General features: G+C 34.2%; 1 protein-coding gene across 5 annotated transcripts in view; it reads left to right on the top strand.

The window, feature by feature from the left end:
* Window positions 1-2579: 2579 nt before the first annotated feature.
* LOC143229346 (XK-related protein 6-like) overlaps window positions 2580-16636 on the top strand; it is a 30389-nt gene continuing 16332 nt past the window's right edge. For 3 of the 5 annotated variants that reach the window (XM_076461555.1, XM_076461554.1, XM_076461551.1), the window contains exons 1-5: window positions 2580-2824; window positions 8448-8886; window positions 11362-11585; window positions 12481-12763; window positions 14054-14288. In XM_076461555.1, the coding sequence (XP_076317670.1) occupies window positions 8483-8886; window positions 11362-11585; window positions 12481-12763; window positions 14054-14288 (1146 nt within the window). In that variant the 5' untranslated portion in view covers window positions 2580-2824; window positions 8448-8482. Of the gene's footprint in view, window positions 2825-5312; window positions 5484-8447; window positions 8887-11361; window positions 11586-12480; window positions 12764-14053; window positions 14289-16636 lie in introns of those variants that run through there. The other 2 variants (XM_076461553.1, XM_076461552.1) reach the window with 2 other exon arrangements.

Below are 16636 nucleotides of genomic sequence, written 5' to 3'. Positions count from 1 at the left end.
ATTACTATAAAGTTAGTGACATTTTCATCTAGATCTCTCTGGTGATTCATATCCAAACTATCTGCACACTCATCATAACATAACGTAATGTTTCATAACAACAAGGGGCCAGTTGGTCTATTTCGTCTGTCCCACCCTATAAGTCAAACTAAAACGATTAATTAAGAAACAATCAGAACACTTAAAGTCGGCTTTTATCATTCACACATCTATCACGTTTTCTTTTAAATCTGGTGCCTCCACAACATTCAAAGACACTCCACAGGCCAACAAAACTATTTGAAAAATAAAATTATTTTAGCTGAATACGGCTTCCACCTTGATTATGTCTATATTATTGACCACTAGTTCTATAAAGCTTGTCGCTAAGTATTAAAAATGATGATACATCAATATTTTCAATTCTTTTTTACAATCTTAAACGCCTCAGTCAGATCTTTTCTAAGTCGTCTTTTCTCAAGAAAAAACAACTTTAAGGATGTTAATCTCTCTTCATATGATATCCCCTCTATGCCATGTACCTTTCAATAACTTTCATCTGAATCCTTTCCAACAATTCAATGGTTTTCCTACGGTAAGGAGCGAAAGACTGAGCATAATACATAAAGGTGGCCTAACCAATGACATATAATATGGAATTATAACCTCTTTCACTTGTATTCAATATTTCTATAGAAGGCCCAGTACGGCCAAGTGATTAACATACTTGATTCATAATATGAGGGTCGTGTGTTCGAATCCATGTCACACCAAACATGCTCTCCCTTTCAGCCGTGGGATCGTTATAACGAACGATCAATTCCACTATTCGTTGGTAAAAGATTAGCCCAAGAGTTGGCGATGAGTGTGATGACTAGTTGCCTTCCCTCTATTCTTTCACTGCTGAATTAGGGACGGCTAGCACAGATAGCCCTCGTGTAGCTTTGGGCGAAATTCAAAATAAACCAAATCAACTGCTGTAGATAGAACATAAAATACTATTTGTCCTACCACTAATAATTACTTCGATGGCATAAGAGGCCGATCAGTCATTACACCAATATTTTTTTCTTTCGTTAAATAGTCAAGGATATTTCCATCCAAATTATACTTATAATTCAAATTATGGTAACTCACATGCAATATTTTGTATTTATCACAATTAAAACCTATCTGACATTTAGTTGCCCAACTTACTAAATGATCTACGCCCTTAATCTAATCTACATACGCAGTAGCATTTTGAAAACATGTCCAAAGATTGGTAGGGTAAGGTTTTTCCCTCACGGAAACAATGTTCACTATCTGATAAAATTCTAGACTTTGTTTAATGACTTTTAGAAAGTATCTTTTATCAGATTTTCCAAAACGTCTCCCCAACTGTTGTAAGACTAGTAGACCTATAATTACTGGGGCAATGTATATTATTTCTCTCGAAGAAAGGAGCAATATTAGCTAATTTCCAATCTGTTGATACTTGCCTATTATTCAAGGATTTAGAAAAAAAGTTTGGGAAGTGACACACATATCCAGTCCTTGACTCCATCTAAAACCCTTGGAGAAATATTATCTGGCCCAGGAGCTTTATCATTCTTTGATCTTCCCAATTTAAATAGAAAGCTCAGAATTTATACAGTTGGCTTTCTCAACTGTTTGTATCTCTCAATTGCTGAAAATTATGAATACTGCTTAAGTCTTCATCAGTAAAAACAGAGTAAAGAGCAGAAATAAATAACCTAGCCGTTTCATAATCATCAGAAACAAGCCTTCCTTTATCATCTCTAAATGGTCCTATACCCACTCAAACATTTTATTTATTCTTAATGTGCTTAAAAAATCCTCACGGTGCCACTTTCTAGAACTATGATGTCGTCCCTCCCATAAGACAACTACACCTTCTAATGAATCTTAAAGACACTATGATGTAATAATCTCTGGAAGGTAGTACTTTGGCATCATCGTCTCTACCTTCCCCTAAGACAGCCAATCAGTGCGTGTGTCAAGGGTCATACTCTAACTACTGAGATCGCTATCCTTTTATGGTTAGTTTAAGTACAGTATTCGTTATGAATATATAAAAGCGAAATAGCTAGTAACTGCTTAGTTCAGGATGACACTTGTATTGAAAAGTATTGTATAATTAATGTACAAATTAACTGAAGTAGAATGGACAGCATTTCGAAGGACTTATCGAAGACGAAATACAGAAATCTTTCGAAATGTCGTCCGTTTTAGACTAGTTCTCAAATACTTTCCGTACAAGTACGACTCTGAAGAAAATAATTGCTGTGCATTTCGCCTTTGTTTATTCATCGCTATACTTGTAATACTGGTTTCAGTTCCGTAGGTCATGTATTTTGTGTCATACGTTTTCTGTCGAAAATATTAATTATTTATGCTTTGGAGTTTAGTAAGATCTAAGTAACTCTACAATATCAAACTAATTTTATATTGTAAATTTTTAGAATCGTAACAACTCTCAGACATTCTTCGTGATAACAGCAGTTTTATCTCAGAGTAATGATATCTGTATTAAGCAAAAGTCGGATTTTGGGCCACGTAAGCTATATATATGTACATACAACGCTTCAGATACTGTTGCCCTGAGAAACATACGCTTTTGGAATTAGCTTCGCGTAGCGTAAGTTTCATTTTAGAATGCACGTGTTTCGGAAATTAGGTAGAAATCTTAGATAACAAGTAGCTTATCATGTCAATAACACGTAACTTCCGTACATGATGAGAACTGACTCATTGGCTATTAATTCTAACTGAACGAATGAAAGAAGACACGTGGAACTACAAATGAAAAAAGAATAGTTTGAACACATATCTCAGAAGAAAGGTGAGCGCTTATGTATTTTTGTATATTAAAATATTATTAGAAACATTTCTAACAGTCAGTGGTAAAATAGCCTACATTAAATTACTATAAAAAGAATCATATATGACTGCTTGAACAAACACAATAGGTCATGATTATCAATCAAGTATAAGATAAAATAATTCGATTTTTTAGTGTGTCTTAGGTGAGGTTGTCAGAGCTAAACCTCTTTCGGTGTTGTGGTTACTGCTTGTATTCACACATTCTTATATACTTTCATTATAAAGAACGATGTGTGAAATCATTTAAATTCTGTTACCATTGTAATAATAAAATATATCAGCACAATAGTGAAAGTTAAGAAATATTGAATGTAAAGGAGGCCCGGCATGGCCTAGCGCGTTAAGGCGTGCGCTTCGTAATCTGAGGGTCGCGGGTTCGCGCCCGAGTCGCACTAAACATGCTCGCCCTCCCAGCCGTGGGGGTGTATAATGTGACGGTCAATCCCACTATTCGTTGGTAAAAGAGTAGCCCAAGAGTTGGCGGTGGGTGGTGATGACTAGCTGCCTTCCCTCTAGTCTTACACTACTAAATTAGGGACGGCTAGCACAGATAGCCCTCGAGTAGCTTTGCGCGAAATTCCAAAACCAAACCTTGAATGTAATATCTAACTAGATGGTTATAAATAGTTTCGGGCCACGCATGGCCAATTGGTTTGGGCGCTCGACTCATAATCTCAGAGTCGCAGGTTCGAATCCACGTCACAACAAACACGTTCACCCTTTCAGCATGGGAGCAATATAAAGTGACTAGAGGGAAGGCAGCTAGTCATCACCACCCACCGCCAACTCTTGGGCTACTCTTTTACCAACGAATAGTGGGATTGACCGTAACATTATAACGCCCCCACGGCTACGAGGGCGAGCATGTTTAGCGCGACGCGGGCGCGAACCCGCGACCCTCGGATTACGAGTCGCACGCCTTACGCGCTTGGCCATGCCGGGCCGTTAGGGACGGCTAGCGGAATTCAATCAAACATATAAATTGTTTTAAAACAATCTGAAATAATAGTTTTAAATACGGTGTGTATTTATGAAAACAATAACAACGATAAATCAGTTGAAGCCGACCTAACTTAAGGAACGTGCCCACGGAACTTTTGTAATTCATGTTTTCCATCCATAACGGTACCTGATAAATACGTACACATGGACTTTGAACATAACAGATTAACTTATCTCCAACCCCTTTCAGTTTACTATATTCTGGCTTTATTTCTCAAACTATAGCTTAGTAGATAAAACGTGTTTGTTTTACTTATCGATATTGTATGAATTAGGCCGACCGCAGTGCTCTTAATGCACTCTTTCAATCCATAGCCGTACTCTGTACGTAATATGATAAATGGGCTTTGTGTACAGTAACTTGTGAGATCTCCCACTCATTATAATTTATATTTTTTGCGGTTTATTTCTCAAACCACGACTTTCAAGATCAGAAGTTATTATTTGGTGGGCAGAAAATATCTAGGTCAAAACTATGTCAGTAGTACTATGTTAGTAGTGATACTGTGTTGGAAAATAAAACACGTGTCTTCTCGACTATAATCATACCCACAGAGTTTTCATCCAAAGTTGACTTTGTTAAATTTACAGTTATCATCAATTACTATACATGTCATATACAGCGTGTCAAATAACTGGTCGTCTTCCTTATGTCAGTTAATGCATATGTGATATACAACGTGTCAAGTCACTAGGCACCTTGCGTATTCTTCATAATTAAACAAGAGGAAATCATCAATAGCTGCGACACTTAAAATTCTTTTAAGCGAAATTAAAGTTTTTCGTCTTTGAAATTTTTTTTTATGAGCTATATTTTTTGTGCCAAAAATACCAAGTGTGGGGTGTACATAAACCCGATTCAATCTAACTACTCATCAAGACCTATACCAGCCTTTAAGACAGAATTAGAGTAGATTAATCTATGAGGCCTTGGGCATGGTGAAATGTATCAATGGAAAGGATTTAATCTCCTGAGTCCAAAAATGTAAGGAGATCTCATATCGATCAAAAAGGAACAGAGCTATGAGGTTAAAGTTTACATTTAATAAAAAGCAAATAATCAAAGCGATTATATGAGTCGCCATGCCGCGGCGAAAAATTATGTCACCCAAGTAGTAATCTTACAAACTAATATCAAATAATTTTGTTTTGTATCTAAACGGTGCAGTAAATTTGCCCGAAATTAAAAAAAAAAAAATGTATATAAACGTGTGATAAAAGACCCGCCTCGAAAATTCTCAAAATAGTTTATTTTCACTGTTGCTGTTATATATCTATGCTAAGCGTATACACTGTTCTTAATCTTAAACGTGTATTATGATTCGTAAATCCGATTATATGTGAGACCCTTAAAAACTGATTTTATCTTATCTTTTATGCAAAATTGCATTCATAGCATAAACTGCTCACAGATTATACGACTGTTCCTGCGTGTTTCAGGTACTGAAACTACAGTCTTACATGATGAGAATAATTAGTTGAAACACTTTACAAGCACTTCTTTGTTTGAAATATACGCCATATTATAGTATTAGATAAAGCTGATTTGTCTTAGTAGTTAACATGCTGATCTGCGGAATAGGAAGGTTGAAGATAAGGTTTACTTTCAGTTGAAGGTGTGTTTTAAATGTATTAGTTCAACAGCTATTTCATTAACGCTAGCCGTATAGGTGGAAAATGCTGTTGACTGTTTGCCCAACAACTAGGCAGTAGCTCTGAAGTAGAAACGCTTTGTCTGAACCATGGTTTGGTTTGGATTGAATTTTATGCAAAGCAACACGAGGGCTATCTGCGCTAACCGTCTCTAATTTTGCAGTGCAAGACTAGAGGGAAGGCAACTAATCATCACCACCCACCGCCAACTCTTGGACTACTCTTTTACCAACGAATAGTGGGATTGACCGTCACGTTATAACGCCCCCACGGCTGAAAGGGCGAGCATCTTTGGTGTGACGGGGATTCGACTCCCGCAACTCTCAAATTACGAGTCGAGTGCCTTAACCGCCTGGCCATGTCGGGCCCTGAACCATGGGGTCTCTATCTTAGTCGTGTCAAATGAGTTGCTGCTCACGACGAAAATACAAAGTATATGTGAATTTTTTAAGCAGTTTTTGAACCAATATTATTTGAGAAGTAATATGTTGACCTCAGTATTTGTTGACAAAGATGTAAATAACTGTCTTACTTCATTTATTTTAAAAAGTGTATTATATACTTTATATTATATGTTTTGTTACTTAATAGGTTTTATATTTTATAACTTTTTAAATACGAATCTCTTCATCATAATTCTTGGTGACATGCACAAAAAGATATTGATTTTAAAAATACTTTTCAATGTCAGTGGACATAAATATATTTATAACTACCTCGTTTGCGGGGCCCGGCATGGCCAAGTGGTTAAGGCACTGGACTCGTAATCCGAAGTCGCGGGTTTGAATCCCCGTCGCGCCAAACATGCTCTTCCTTTCAGCCATGAGAGCGTTATAATGTGACGGTCAAGCCCACTATTCGTTGGTAAAAGAGTAGCCCAAGAGTTGGCGGTGGGTGGTGATGACTAGCTGCCTTCCCTCTAGTCTTACACTGCTAAATTAGGGACGGCTAGCACAGATAGCCCTCGAGTAGCTTTGTGCGAAATTCCCAAACAAACAAACAAACCTGCGCAGATAACTCTCGTGTAGCTTCGCCGAAATTCAGAACAAAGAAACCTCGTTTGCCACTACGCTAATCAAGATATTTAAAGAAAATAATAGTACAAGCTGTACTACTTTAAGTCATGACGGTGTTACCACATATATTCATGTCTGGATTTATACCCAAGTGGTCTAAGAAGAAGTAAAGAAACTTTTTATATCATGATGTGTAGCCTGTTTGTAGTTAAACTAATATACATATCACTAGAACTATTTGTATAAACCTTATTTATCACATTGTACACACACACCTACCTATACAGTTCTACAGAACAGTGTTTTATTTGTCTCAAAACTACAAAATATGCTATCCGCGAATCCGTTACTGTCAAGACGTGATTCGCACTATCGATAGATGTTTTTTTTTTTTGTAAGGGAATGATTAATCCTACTGTTGTATCAGATTAGAATAACTCAAAAACTGGCCGAGGGAGCTGTTAACTATCTGCTTGTTACACCAGTCTATGAGCTCAAAATTAGATCTGGCTATGCGCAAAGAAGCTTCATACCTATTTTTGAGTGACAATTTCAGAAAAAATAAACCGCAATTCAAGATCTCAGATTTTGTTTGATTCACATGGTGAAAATCAGAAACAAACCGTGTGCTGATTAGCTCAACCCTCTTTTGTTAGATGTATTAGATCACAATTTTTTTTTCTATTTCAGGGTATGTCGTGACCTAGAGGCGAGTGCTTTAGACTTGTAATTATAAAGATACGGACTTGAAGCTTACCAGTCCATATTTTGTTTCTCCGTGAAAAAGATACTTTCAGAAAATATGTTTTAGTCTGACCAGTTACTAGGAACTGACATCGCGTTCACAAGTATATGAAAACTATTACACATTGTTGTCCCACTGTTTGTTCTCTTTTATTAACAAAGAGCTACACAGTAGGCTATTTGTGTTTCCCCACCTTGGGTATCGAATTCCAATGTGCAGTGTTATAAGCCCCTAGACTGCGTCATATAGGCCATATACTTAATCCTGGTTTCCTGTGGAACAGTACGAATTTATTTCTTAAATGATGTTATGTTTCCAAAAAGCGTTTGTTATACTTCATGTTGTTACATTGCGAAATAAAAGAAAGACTCATAAAAATTGTTTGACCTAACTTGAATCACAAAACGTGACCAGACTATTAAATAACAAATCCTGTGACATGATCAGCTGTATACTGTAGATTCAGATACATCAGATCTCATCTTTAGATAGCCAAACCCACATGAGATGTCTACAATTACTATCGGTTATTTAGTGAAATACAATGAAGGGGACAGATTTGGAGAAGTAAAATATGAAACAATAAACATGTTACCAAATTGTACGATATCGCGTGTATGTTGAACTCTACTTGTGAGAGCTACAGGAAAAAACTGTACCCACCGATAAAATCCTGTGGCTTCAAATCTCATCTTATGTAATATATGAGATATAAATATCATTCTACCCGAACAACACATTCATAAGATCAAACTAATACAGAATACTCTTAGTATGTATTTCCCTTAATATCTTGTAACACGGAAAAGTACTCATTTACCGTGACAAGATTTCTAGTCGACAACACATTAATTGAAAATAGAAGTATCTGAATAATAAGTTTAGAATATTTTCCAGTGTTCTTCAATAAACGTGAAGTAAGTGTATCATAGTTAGTAAGCGGTTCGCTTACAGACTGACAATGGTGGAAACCGAATATGGTACTGATAGGCCATGGTGCAGCTTTGCGCTGTAACAAAGAATGTTTTGTTTTTAGTTCAGATTTTGAATAATCGTGTTTCCGCACCTTTAATATATTAATGAAAGATAGCTATATATTGTTAAATATAGTTTTCGAATGTTTATTACTTCTTTTAGTCTCTTTTTTTCTTTAAATGGTGACTTAGATTGAAAACAAAATATACAATCGAATAACATATGAATGGATGAAAAGCACCAGACAACCTCTGATCATCTTCAAAAGGATGAAGACGTCGATCATGGTGATAAACGTGATGGAGAACGCTATTATGATGAAGAAACGCAAGCCTGTTCTTTAACTGAAGAAGAGCTTAGTTTCACGCTGACACAAAAGCTAAGCATCGTAGCTGGAATAGTACTGTTTATTACAGACTTATTTCTTGACATCGTTGTTTGTTATCAGCACTACAGAAAAGGATACAAAGAGTATTTTGGAATAACAGTAGCAGTTATTATTTTATCATCACTTCTACACACGTTATGGAGTCTCTCTTGGTACTTCAAGTACGAGAAAGCTTCCGTAAGCTTCTATCGATGGATATTTCGTGGGACTTTTTCTGTACTGCTACTGTCTCCAGTTTTAAGGTAAACAGAAATACGTTTTACTCTAAAGCTACGAAAGCACGAGTGTTGAGGAAATTAAATTACTTTAATTGTTTAATCAAGGCTGAATTCAAAAAAGCAGCGTATCTAGTGATCTAGCTTTGCAGTATATCATTTTTAAGGTAAACTTTTATGTAAGATTTTCTGAAAGCTGTTGTTACTAATATAGATAAAACAATTATTAGTGTTTATTAATTTTGGAAGATTAAATAAAGTTATTAATCTGCTAATAAGTATTTAAATGCAACTAATAACATGATTGTAAGTCCTATTACAAAGAGTTATTCAAATAACTTTATCATAGTAAAAGTGCTTAGATTGATACGTTTTGAAACAATAATAAACATAGAATGTTGCATGTTGCATTTGGTATTACGATACTAAACTTTACATCTCATTGCTATAAATTTATTGTAACTACAACAGTTGTGTTTGCACTTTGCGGTTGTAACTGCTATGTGAGAATAGGCTCTTTTTGCTTTAAAATATATTAATTGCAGTAGCAAAAATATTTAGCATCAATTGGTCAGATGATGGTGGGCTGTATGTTTCGTAACTGTTGTTAAAAAGTTAGTTATCTATGTTTTACCAAAATTATTCAGTACTTTTTAAAACTGATTTGTTACTCAAATTAATTAATGTTTATCTTCGTTTCATAAATAGGCTAATGATTTAGGTTTATAACTTCCATGCGCTCTTAAGTGGACCAAAGGTACACAATCCATCAGATCTACATTAAGGTACTTTGATCACATCAAAGACACAGATGGTTACTAGAGCTACATCAAGTGAATTTAAGCAAATAAAAGGCTTATATATGGTCATCAGAACTGCTTAAAGGGACTTAAAGTACATCAAAGGCACATGTGGTCACGGGGCTGCATCAAGGATATTTAAGTAGACCAAAGGTACATATGGTCACCGACATTGCGTCAAGGGGATTTAAGTAAACCAAAAGCACATATGGTCACCGAGAATGTATGAAGGGGATTTAAGTAGACCAAAGGCACATACGATAGCTAGAGTTAGAACAAGAAGATTTAAATAGACCAAAGACACGTATATTCACTGAAGCTGAACAAAAAACAACTTTAAGCAGACCAAAGTACAATGTACCTACAACAAGAAACTTCATAGTTTCTCGTTTCATCTTCTGTGCGAATGTTTTGGAAAAAGAGGTTACGTAACCTTTAAATCATAAATCATATTTTAGAAAAATATTGAAAACCTTGTCAGTACAGCTTGCTTATATATGCAGGACAGATACATATCTCTTCTGTGACAATAGTTTCTGTACTGTTTTAATATTATGAAGGAACTGATAAATAAAGTTAATTTACATGAGTTTTTAAATTATGTCATCATTTATGTATAACTTTTATTTATTTTTGCTGATAACTATTTTACTATTAAGTAACTGGTATAGTTTTGTTTATTTAAAGTAAGATATCTTAAGTCTACCTAATATATCCGAAAAATATAAATAGTGTTTGCTAAATTATCATGTTTATATGAAACTAAGAAGTTTTTAATAACATTCTTTGAATATTGCATATAATATTCGAGCAGGCATGCTAAGCGTTTATAGGTTACCAATTCTAGGTTCTGTGTTCGTAGCTTGTTGCTGCAGAAATGCGCTCCACATTTTGGACCTGGTGCACTATGCGAGTAACGATCAAATACCACTATTAGGTGGTAATATTAGTCTAAAAGATGACAGTGGATTGTGTTGATTAGCTGCCTTCTCTATTGATTGTCAGTTCAAAATTAGGTACGGTTATAAAACATTTAGATCACGTGTAGATTTATAAAACGTTTTGAAACAAAAACAACAGTATATAATACTTTATTGAAATTACACATTGGCTTCCCCTCTGTATTCAGTTCATTATGATAAACGTTTAAAACAAAACATTTATACTCCATCTAAATATAAAATAATATATCTTTATTTAAACCAGCGTTTTGCCTTTGCAGTTTCTTCAGAGTTAACATACATACACATAACATATACATTTATATAATATACATAACATAAGAAGTCGCAAAGGCGTAACATTGGTTTAAATAAAAATATATTCGTTTATATTTATCTGGAGTGTTGAGGTCGTTCTTTCCAAGTTTTATCACCAATGAAGATTCCCAGCTATAAATGTCTTTACCACAGCTTGAAAAACATTAGTCTGAATATATAGTCTTAAAAGACATATCATATGAACGTCAGAATAATTTGACAGTATACCTTGGTTTAGGCATATCATCAAACTAAAAAATGTACAGAAGAAATAAAAGAACTGAGCCTTAAATAACTCCAGCAAAAAAATCAAAGATTTAAAACCATTTCATTTGGATTACATTTTGTAATGTGATAGAATACTATAACCGAATGCCCCGTCGCTAGTACTTACCATAACATTAATCTTCGTTGTGCCTCACAAAATATATTTATCTTCTTAGATTTTTCGAGGCGTTTTGGTATGGAATTAAAATCCGAAGGAGCAACAACGAAAGTAAAAACTACTATTACGACCGTTTCTGCAGTTATTTCTTAGACGCTGTTGAACTGCGATTAGCTGAATCGTTCATGGAGGCTGCTCCACAGCTGCTAATTCAAGCGTTCATCCAGATTAGGATTATCCCTAGAAATGCTCTGTACCCTACAGGACAGGCATACAAAGACTGTAAGGCCTGATGTATTAATATATCTAAAACAAGTGTTAAGACATTTTTAGTTAATATGAAAAATATAAAGCTGGATATTTGCTGTATTTGTTTGTTTGTTTGTTTTGGAATTTCGCACAAAGCTACTCGAGGGCTATCTGTGCTAGCCGTCCCTAATTTTGCAGTGTAAGACTAGAAGGAAGGCAGCTAGTCATCACCACCCACCGCCAACTCTTGGGCTACTCTTTTACCAACGAATAGTGGGATTGACCGTAACATTATACGCCCCCACGGCTGGGAGGGCGAGCATGTTTAGCGCGACGCGGGCGCGAACCCGCGACCCTCGGATTACGAGTCGCACGCCTTACGCGCTTGGCCATGCCAGGCCAATATTTGCTGTAACAACAATAAAATGTGAATAACTTTCGTACTGAATTAACAGTCATACGAGTTAAAGAGAATACTTTAAATTGTAGTATTTACCGTATTAGTAATGACACTATGGATTAATAAGTTATTAGTTGAATCTAAATAATGTTACGGACCTAAAAGGCTTAGTAGTTAGGGGCGATTAATTCGCATGTTGAGAGTTCTAATCCTGGTGGTGAGATAATCATCAAACTATCTTGCCGTCTCTCTAGTCCTACAGTATTAAATTAGGGACGACTAACACAAATAACCCTTGTGTAGCTTTAAGCGAAATTCTAACCAAATAAATAATTTTATACTTAATTTTATAACACATATTTAGGATTTTGAATTCCATTTACATTTGATATCAAAATTTAATTGTAATACTAATATAATAAGTAATACTTACTGTATTGTAGTAAACAAAATCTGGTACGTACTAACAGAATTTGAGCTTCTGGTATGAATTTATGTTAACGTTTCTTCTTCCCTCTTCTTTTTCAGTTATTGTGCGATTAGTATCGATAGTTTCATCTCTCATTTCCTTGGCCTGGTCTCTGGTCTCCTATTACAGCGGTCTATTTATGAAATACAAGATATGTTTTAAAATCAAGATTAAAATTATTGTATTCCTATGGCAGTTTTTTACCATAGCTTCCCGTGTGATGGCGCTCGTTCTTTTTGCTTCTTTCAGTCTGAAAAGTTTTGGTATTTACTGTGGACTGCGGATAGTTTTTGTAATATCGATGAATTTGGGGAAAGGCGGCAGAATCTTCAATTGTAACTGGTAAACAGTATAGTTTTAGATATACTTTCATTATTAAAAATATTTTTGGAATATATTTTATCGATCATCATGTTTAATGACATTGAGATAAGGTTTTTGCAACGAAGAAAGTCACTTCATGTACCCAACTTTATACCACAGTAAACTAAACATTATAATTCTAAGTGGTGTCAAATAAATAATGTTAAAACCCATCAAATAACGAAAGACAACATTGTTACCAATACTTTTAGTTTAACACTTACATGCTCTGGAGTATTATACAGTGTTACAATTTGTTGTTAACACTGCTGGTGATTTTTGTATCCTTTCAACTTTACATTTTTGTTTCTTAGCAGCGACTATTTGTCAGCAACTAGCTAATTATAAAACATATTGTGGTTCTGGTTATTATTATATTTCATTATAAATAAGAGGTGTCATATGTTAATATAGCTGTATAGTTCCTGTTGTAACTATACTATAATATCAGAAAAATAGTGAAACAGTAACAATAATGTATACATTCATAAAGGCGTGTTTCGACACACTTTAGAAACAGGATTTTTTGAGAGGTTTTATAAATTAACGAATATTCAGTACAAAAAGTTGTATGTATTAACCATGATGAAATCGCAAAGACGAAACGTTAGTTACGACAAAAAGCTCCTTTTTAATTTTCTGGAGTGTGAAGGACATTTTTCTAACCTTTTTATTAAAATTTAGAATGTAGTTGTGTTTGTAGAAAATCTTTGAAATTAGTTTTTCTAAATATCGAAACTTAAAGAAATGTTTTTACTGTTTTAAAATAAGAGCTTTTAAATGCTCCTTATGAATGATAGATTTTATGTACGGATTAGTTAGACCACTCTGACGACTAGTGTTTTATAAACATTTGAATTTTCACAAAACACATTATGTTTGGTGTTTCAGAAATATTTAATATTAATTAAATTGTTCAGATTATCGAAAACGTGAAAAATTATTATTTGACATTTTTGTAACCTATAACTTTTTTGTATAATCCAAACTGTGTACATGCAAATACTAATATAAGTAGCTAAGCCTAACATTATTATGTTAATTATTCTCCAAATAAGTGCGTGATATTTATTTGTTTCATACTTTTTTAGATTTCCTGGACACAGAAAATATTTTCTATTTACATTTAAATGCTGATTTAAGTCCTATAATATTATTCATTACTTCTATGGTAAATAAATAATTGTTTGTGGATTTCAAACTGTATTTAATTAAAAAAACAACGTTGTGACGTTAATATTCTAAATGTATTATTCTTATTTCTGAAAGCAGTACAGAAGATTTCCTATTGTCAGCTATAAAGGGAATTATTTCTACGTTTTGTTACTTCAACTACAAATCTGCACCCATTAAAAGAGATTGCATCCTGTACTACACAGTTACAGCAATAGAAAACACTGTCTTCAGTATGCTGTGGTACTCTCATTCAGATGTTGCGTTTCTACTTCGTATACCATTGATGTGTTTTCTTTTTCTGAGCTTTTCTATTGGAATTATAATCATGGTAAGTCTGTATTTTACATTTGAAGCATAATATTTTCATGGTCTTGTTTTAAAACGTAATTTTATGAAAGGCATGGTATATACTTTTATTTTTCAACTAAATACAGTTTAACGAGCCAACGATTTATTAATTTCTGCCAAACTGTGTTTGAAAAATATTTTATTACATATTTTATCATGTTCTATAAGGTTCCATTAAAAGCTACTACATTTATCAAATGATTTCTTTAAATTGTATGATCACTCGTAAAATGCCCTAGTGACACAGCGGTAAGTCTGCGGACTTATAAAAACAGGGTTCAATAATTATGGTAGGCAGAGCATAAATAGTCGTAAGAGTGTTGTCCTTATGATAATTTTAAAATAAACGACTTTACCGTTTATAAGTAGAAGAAAAGCATAAAGCATACACACTCAAAAGAAAATAGAACTGATTATTTACATTACCAACTGAATTATTATACACGGTGTGTTTAGTTTCCTTCAGTAAGCTTTACTTTTTCAGAGATTTCGGGATGTATTTTGTTCTTTTCATAAAAAAAGTATCCTGGTAGGTCAGCGTTAAGTTTCCGGGCTTTCAACAAACAAAAATACTGTGTTTGATTACCTGTAATGGATATATCACAGATAACACATTTTGTAGCTTTGCAGAAGAAAAGCAACAACGTAAGAAATGTTTTTGTCTCAAGGCAAAAACTTATCAAAATAAATAAAGTTTATTGACTAATTTTAAAACAGTGAAAATAAAAAGACTTTCAGAAGATAGTGAATGCAAATGACCACTCAAAATGACGGATAAAGAAAAGGAAAGAGTGACTCGGTAACACATTCTGAAGCTGAAATACACCAAAGAAAAGTATGAGAAGTCAACACAAAACATTAATTAGTTCTGTGGTGTTAGATAACTTAAACCATGTAAAATGACGTTTAATTATAGTGACGTAATATTGAACTAGGTAAACAATTAAGAATAATATAAGTATATTCAAGAAACTGGTCAGATATTCAAACCATAATAAATAGATAATAAACAGCAGAAAAGTGAACTCTTGCAACAAGTAATAGTGTCCTAAGAAATGAGAATTAAATACTAGTCACATCGTACATCGTTGCATACAGTTTATAAAGGTCTGCAACTGATACAGGCAGCTAGTTGTCCCAGGCGAATACTCTACTGACACTAAAATACAGTTGTGATACGCAACGTTCAACTAGATATTACCAGAAAAGATATTTTTATCTGAGTTGAAAGATGAATGTTTTAAGTAGTCACCACTGTAATAATTACGTCCTACAAAATGGGCTAGATCACTCCTTTATTAAGGATTACTCTTGAAAATACAGAGCAGTCAACAAGCTTAATCAAAATCGTATTAAATCTTGTGGTTCGCACATCATATAATTAAAGCTACTAATACCTCTCAAATGCCAGTACTTCAGTTGTTGAAAATTCCAGCATATTAAAGGCGTTTATACCTTAAGAACCGGTTGTAAGGTTTAATGATTTTTCACCCTGTTTTGGGATGTCCATGGCAAAGGAATGATCCAAAATACGTGAACTGTGGCAGTGCTCATACAGCACTAAATCAAGGCTGTCACAAATATCTTTAAGTACTAAAAATAGTAAAATTATCTAAATCCTAAGCATCACCTACCAACCATATAAAGAACCATTTTTACTCCTGGACCACTGACCTAACGACTAACCATGATCCAATTAGTACCTCCACAGATACGGCCGGGCTTAACTACTTCAACATAAATAACAAGACAAGGAAACAGCACCTACACAGAAATTTTACAACTGAAATCATCTACCAGATTTGCGCCTAGACTCTTCACCACGCTGATTACACCAAAGATTTTATAACTGACATGATTCCAAAACCAATGTGTGATAACTTACAAACCTCGTCAAAATAATTTGTGCGGCATCGTATTATTATTTCTATATAAAAAAGTTCTGATTTTAAACCTTGGAAGCAAAACGAAGTTACCTAGCAAACTAACCCTTGACGCAAATATAAAATGACTGAAAGTTTTGCATCTTAATATTCAAGGTGGCTTGCGTCACAAAATATTTGAACTCCTTAACTTATGTAACACTGATGGCATAGCTGTAAATAAAACCCAACTAATTCCAAATAAGAAGTTAAAGATGTTATTCGCTCTCAAAGCCTAAAACATCTGTGTAAAACTCAAAATATTGTGTTCAGTATAACACTTATAATAAATGCTAAAAGTACGTAATAGTAATCAGCAACTCTATCGCATACCAACCACGTTTACTAAACCTCACGTGAGTAACCACTTCTCAGATAATAAACTAATTATGCGAAATTGGTGGTT

The sequence above is a fragment of the Tachypleus tridentatus genome, chromosome 10 (genome assembly GCF_004210375.1).
Source record: "Tachypleus tridentatus isolate NWPU-2018 chromosome 10, ASM421037v1, whole genome shotgun sequence".
Taxonomy (NCBI): domain Eukaryota; kingdom Metazoa; phylum Arthropoda; class Merostomata; order Xiphosura; family Limulidae; genus Tachypleus; species Tachypleus tridentatus.
Note: the sequence above shows the minus strand (reverse complement) of the source record. Positions and strands in the feature narration are given on the sequence as shown.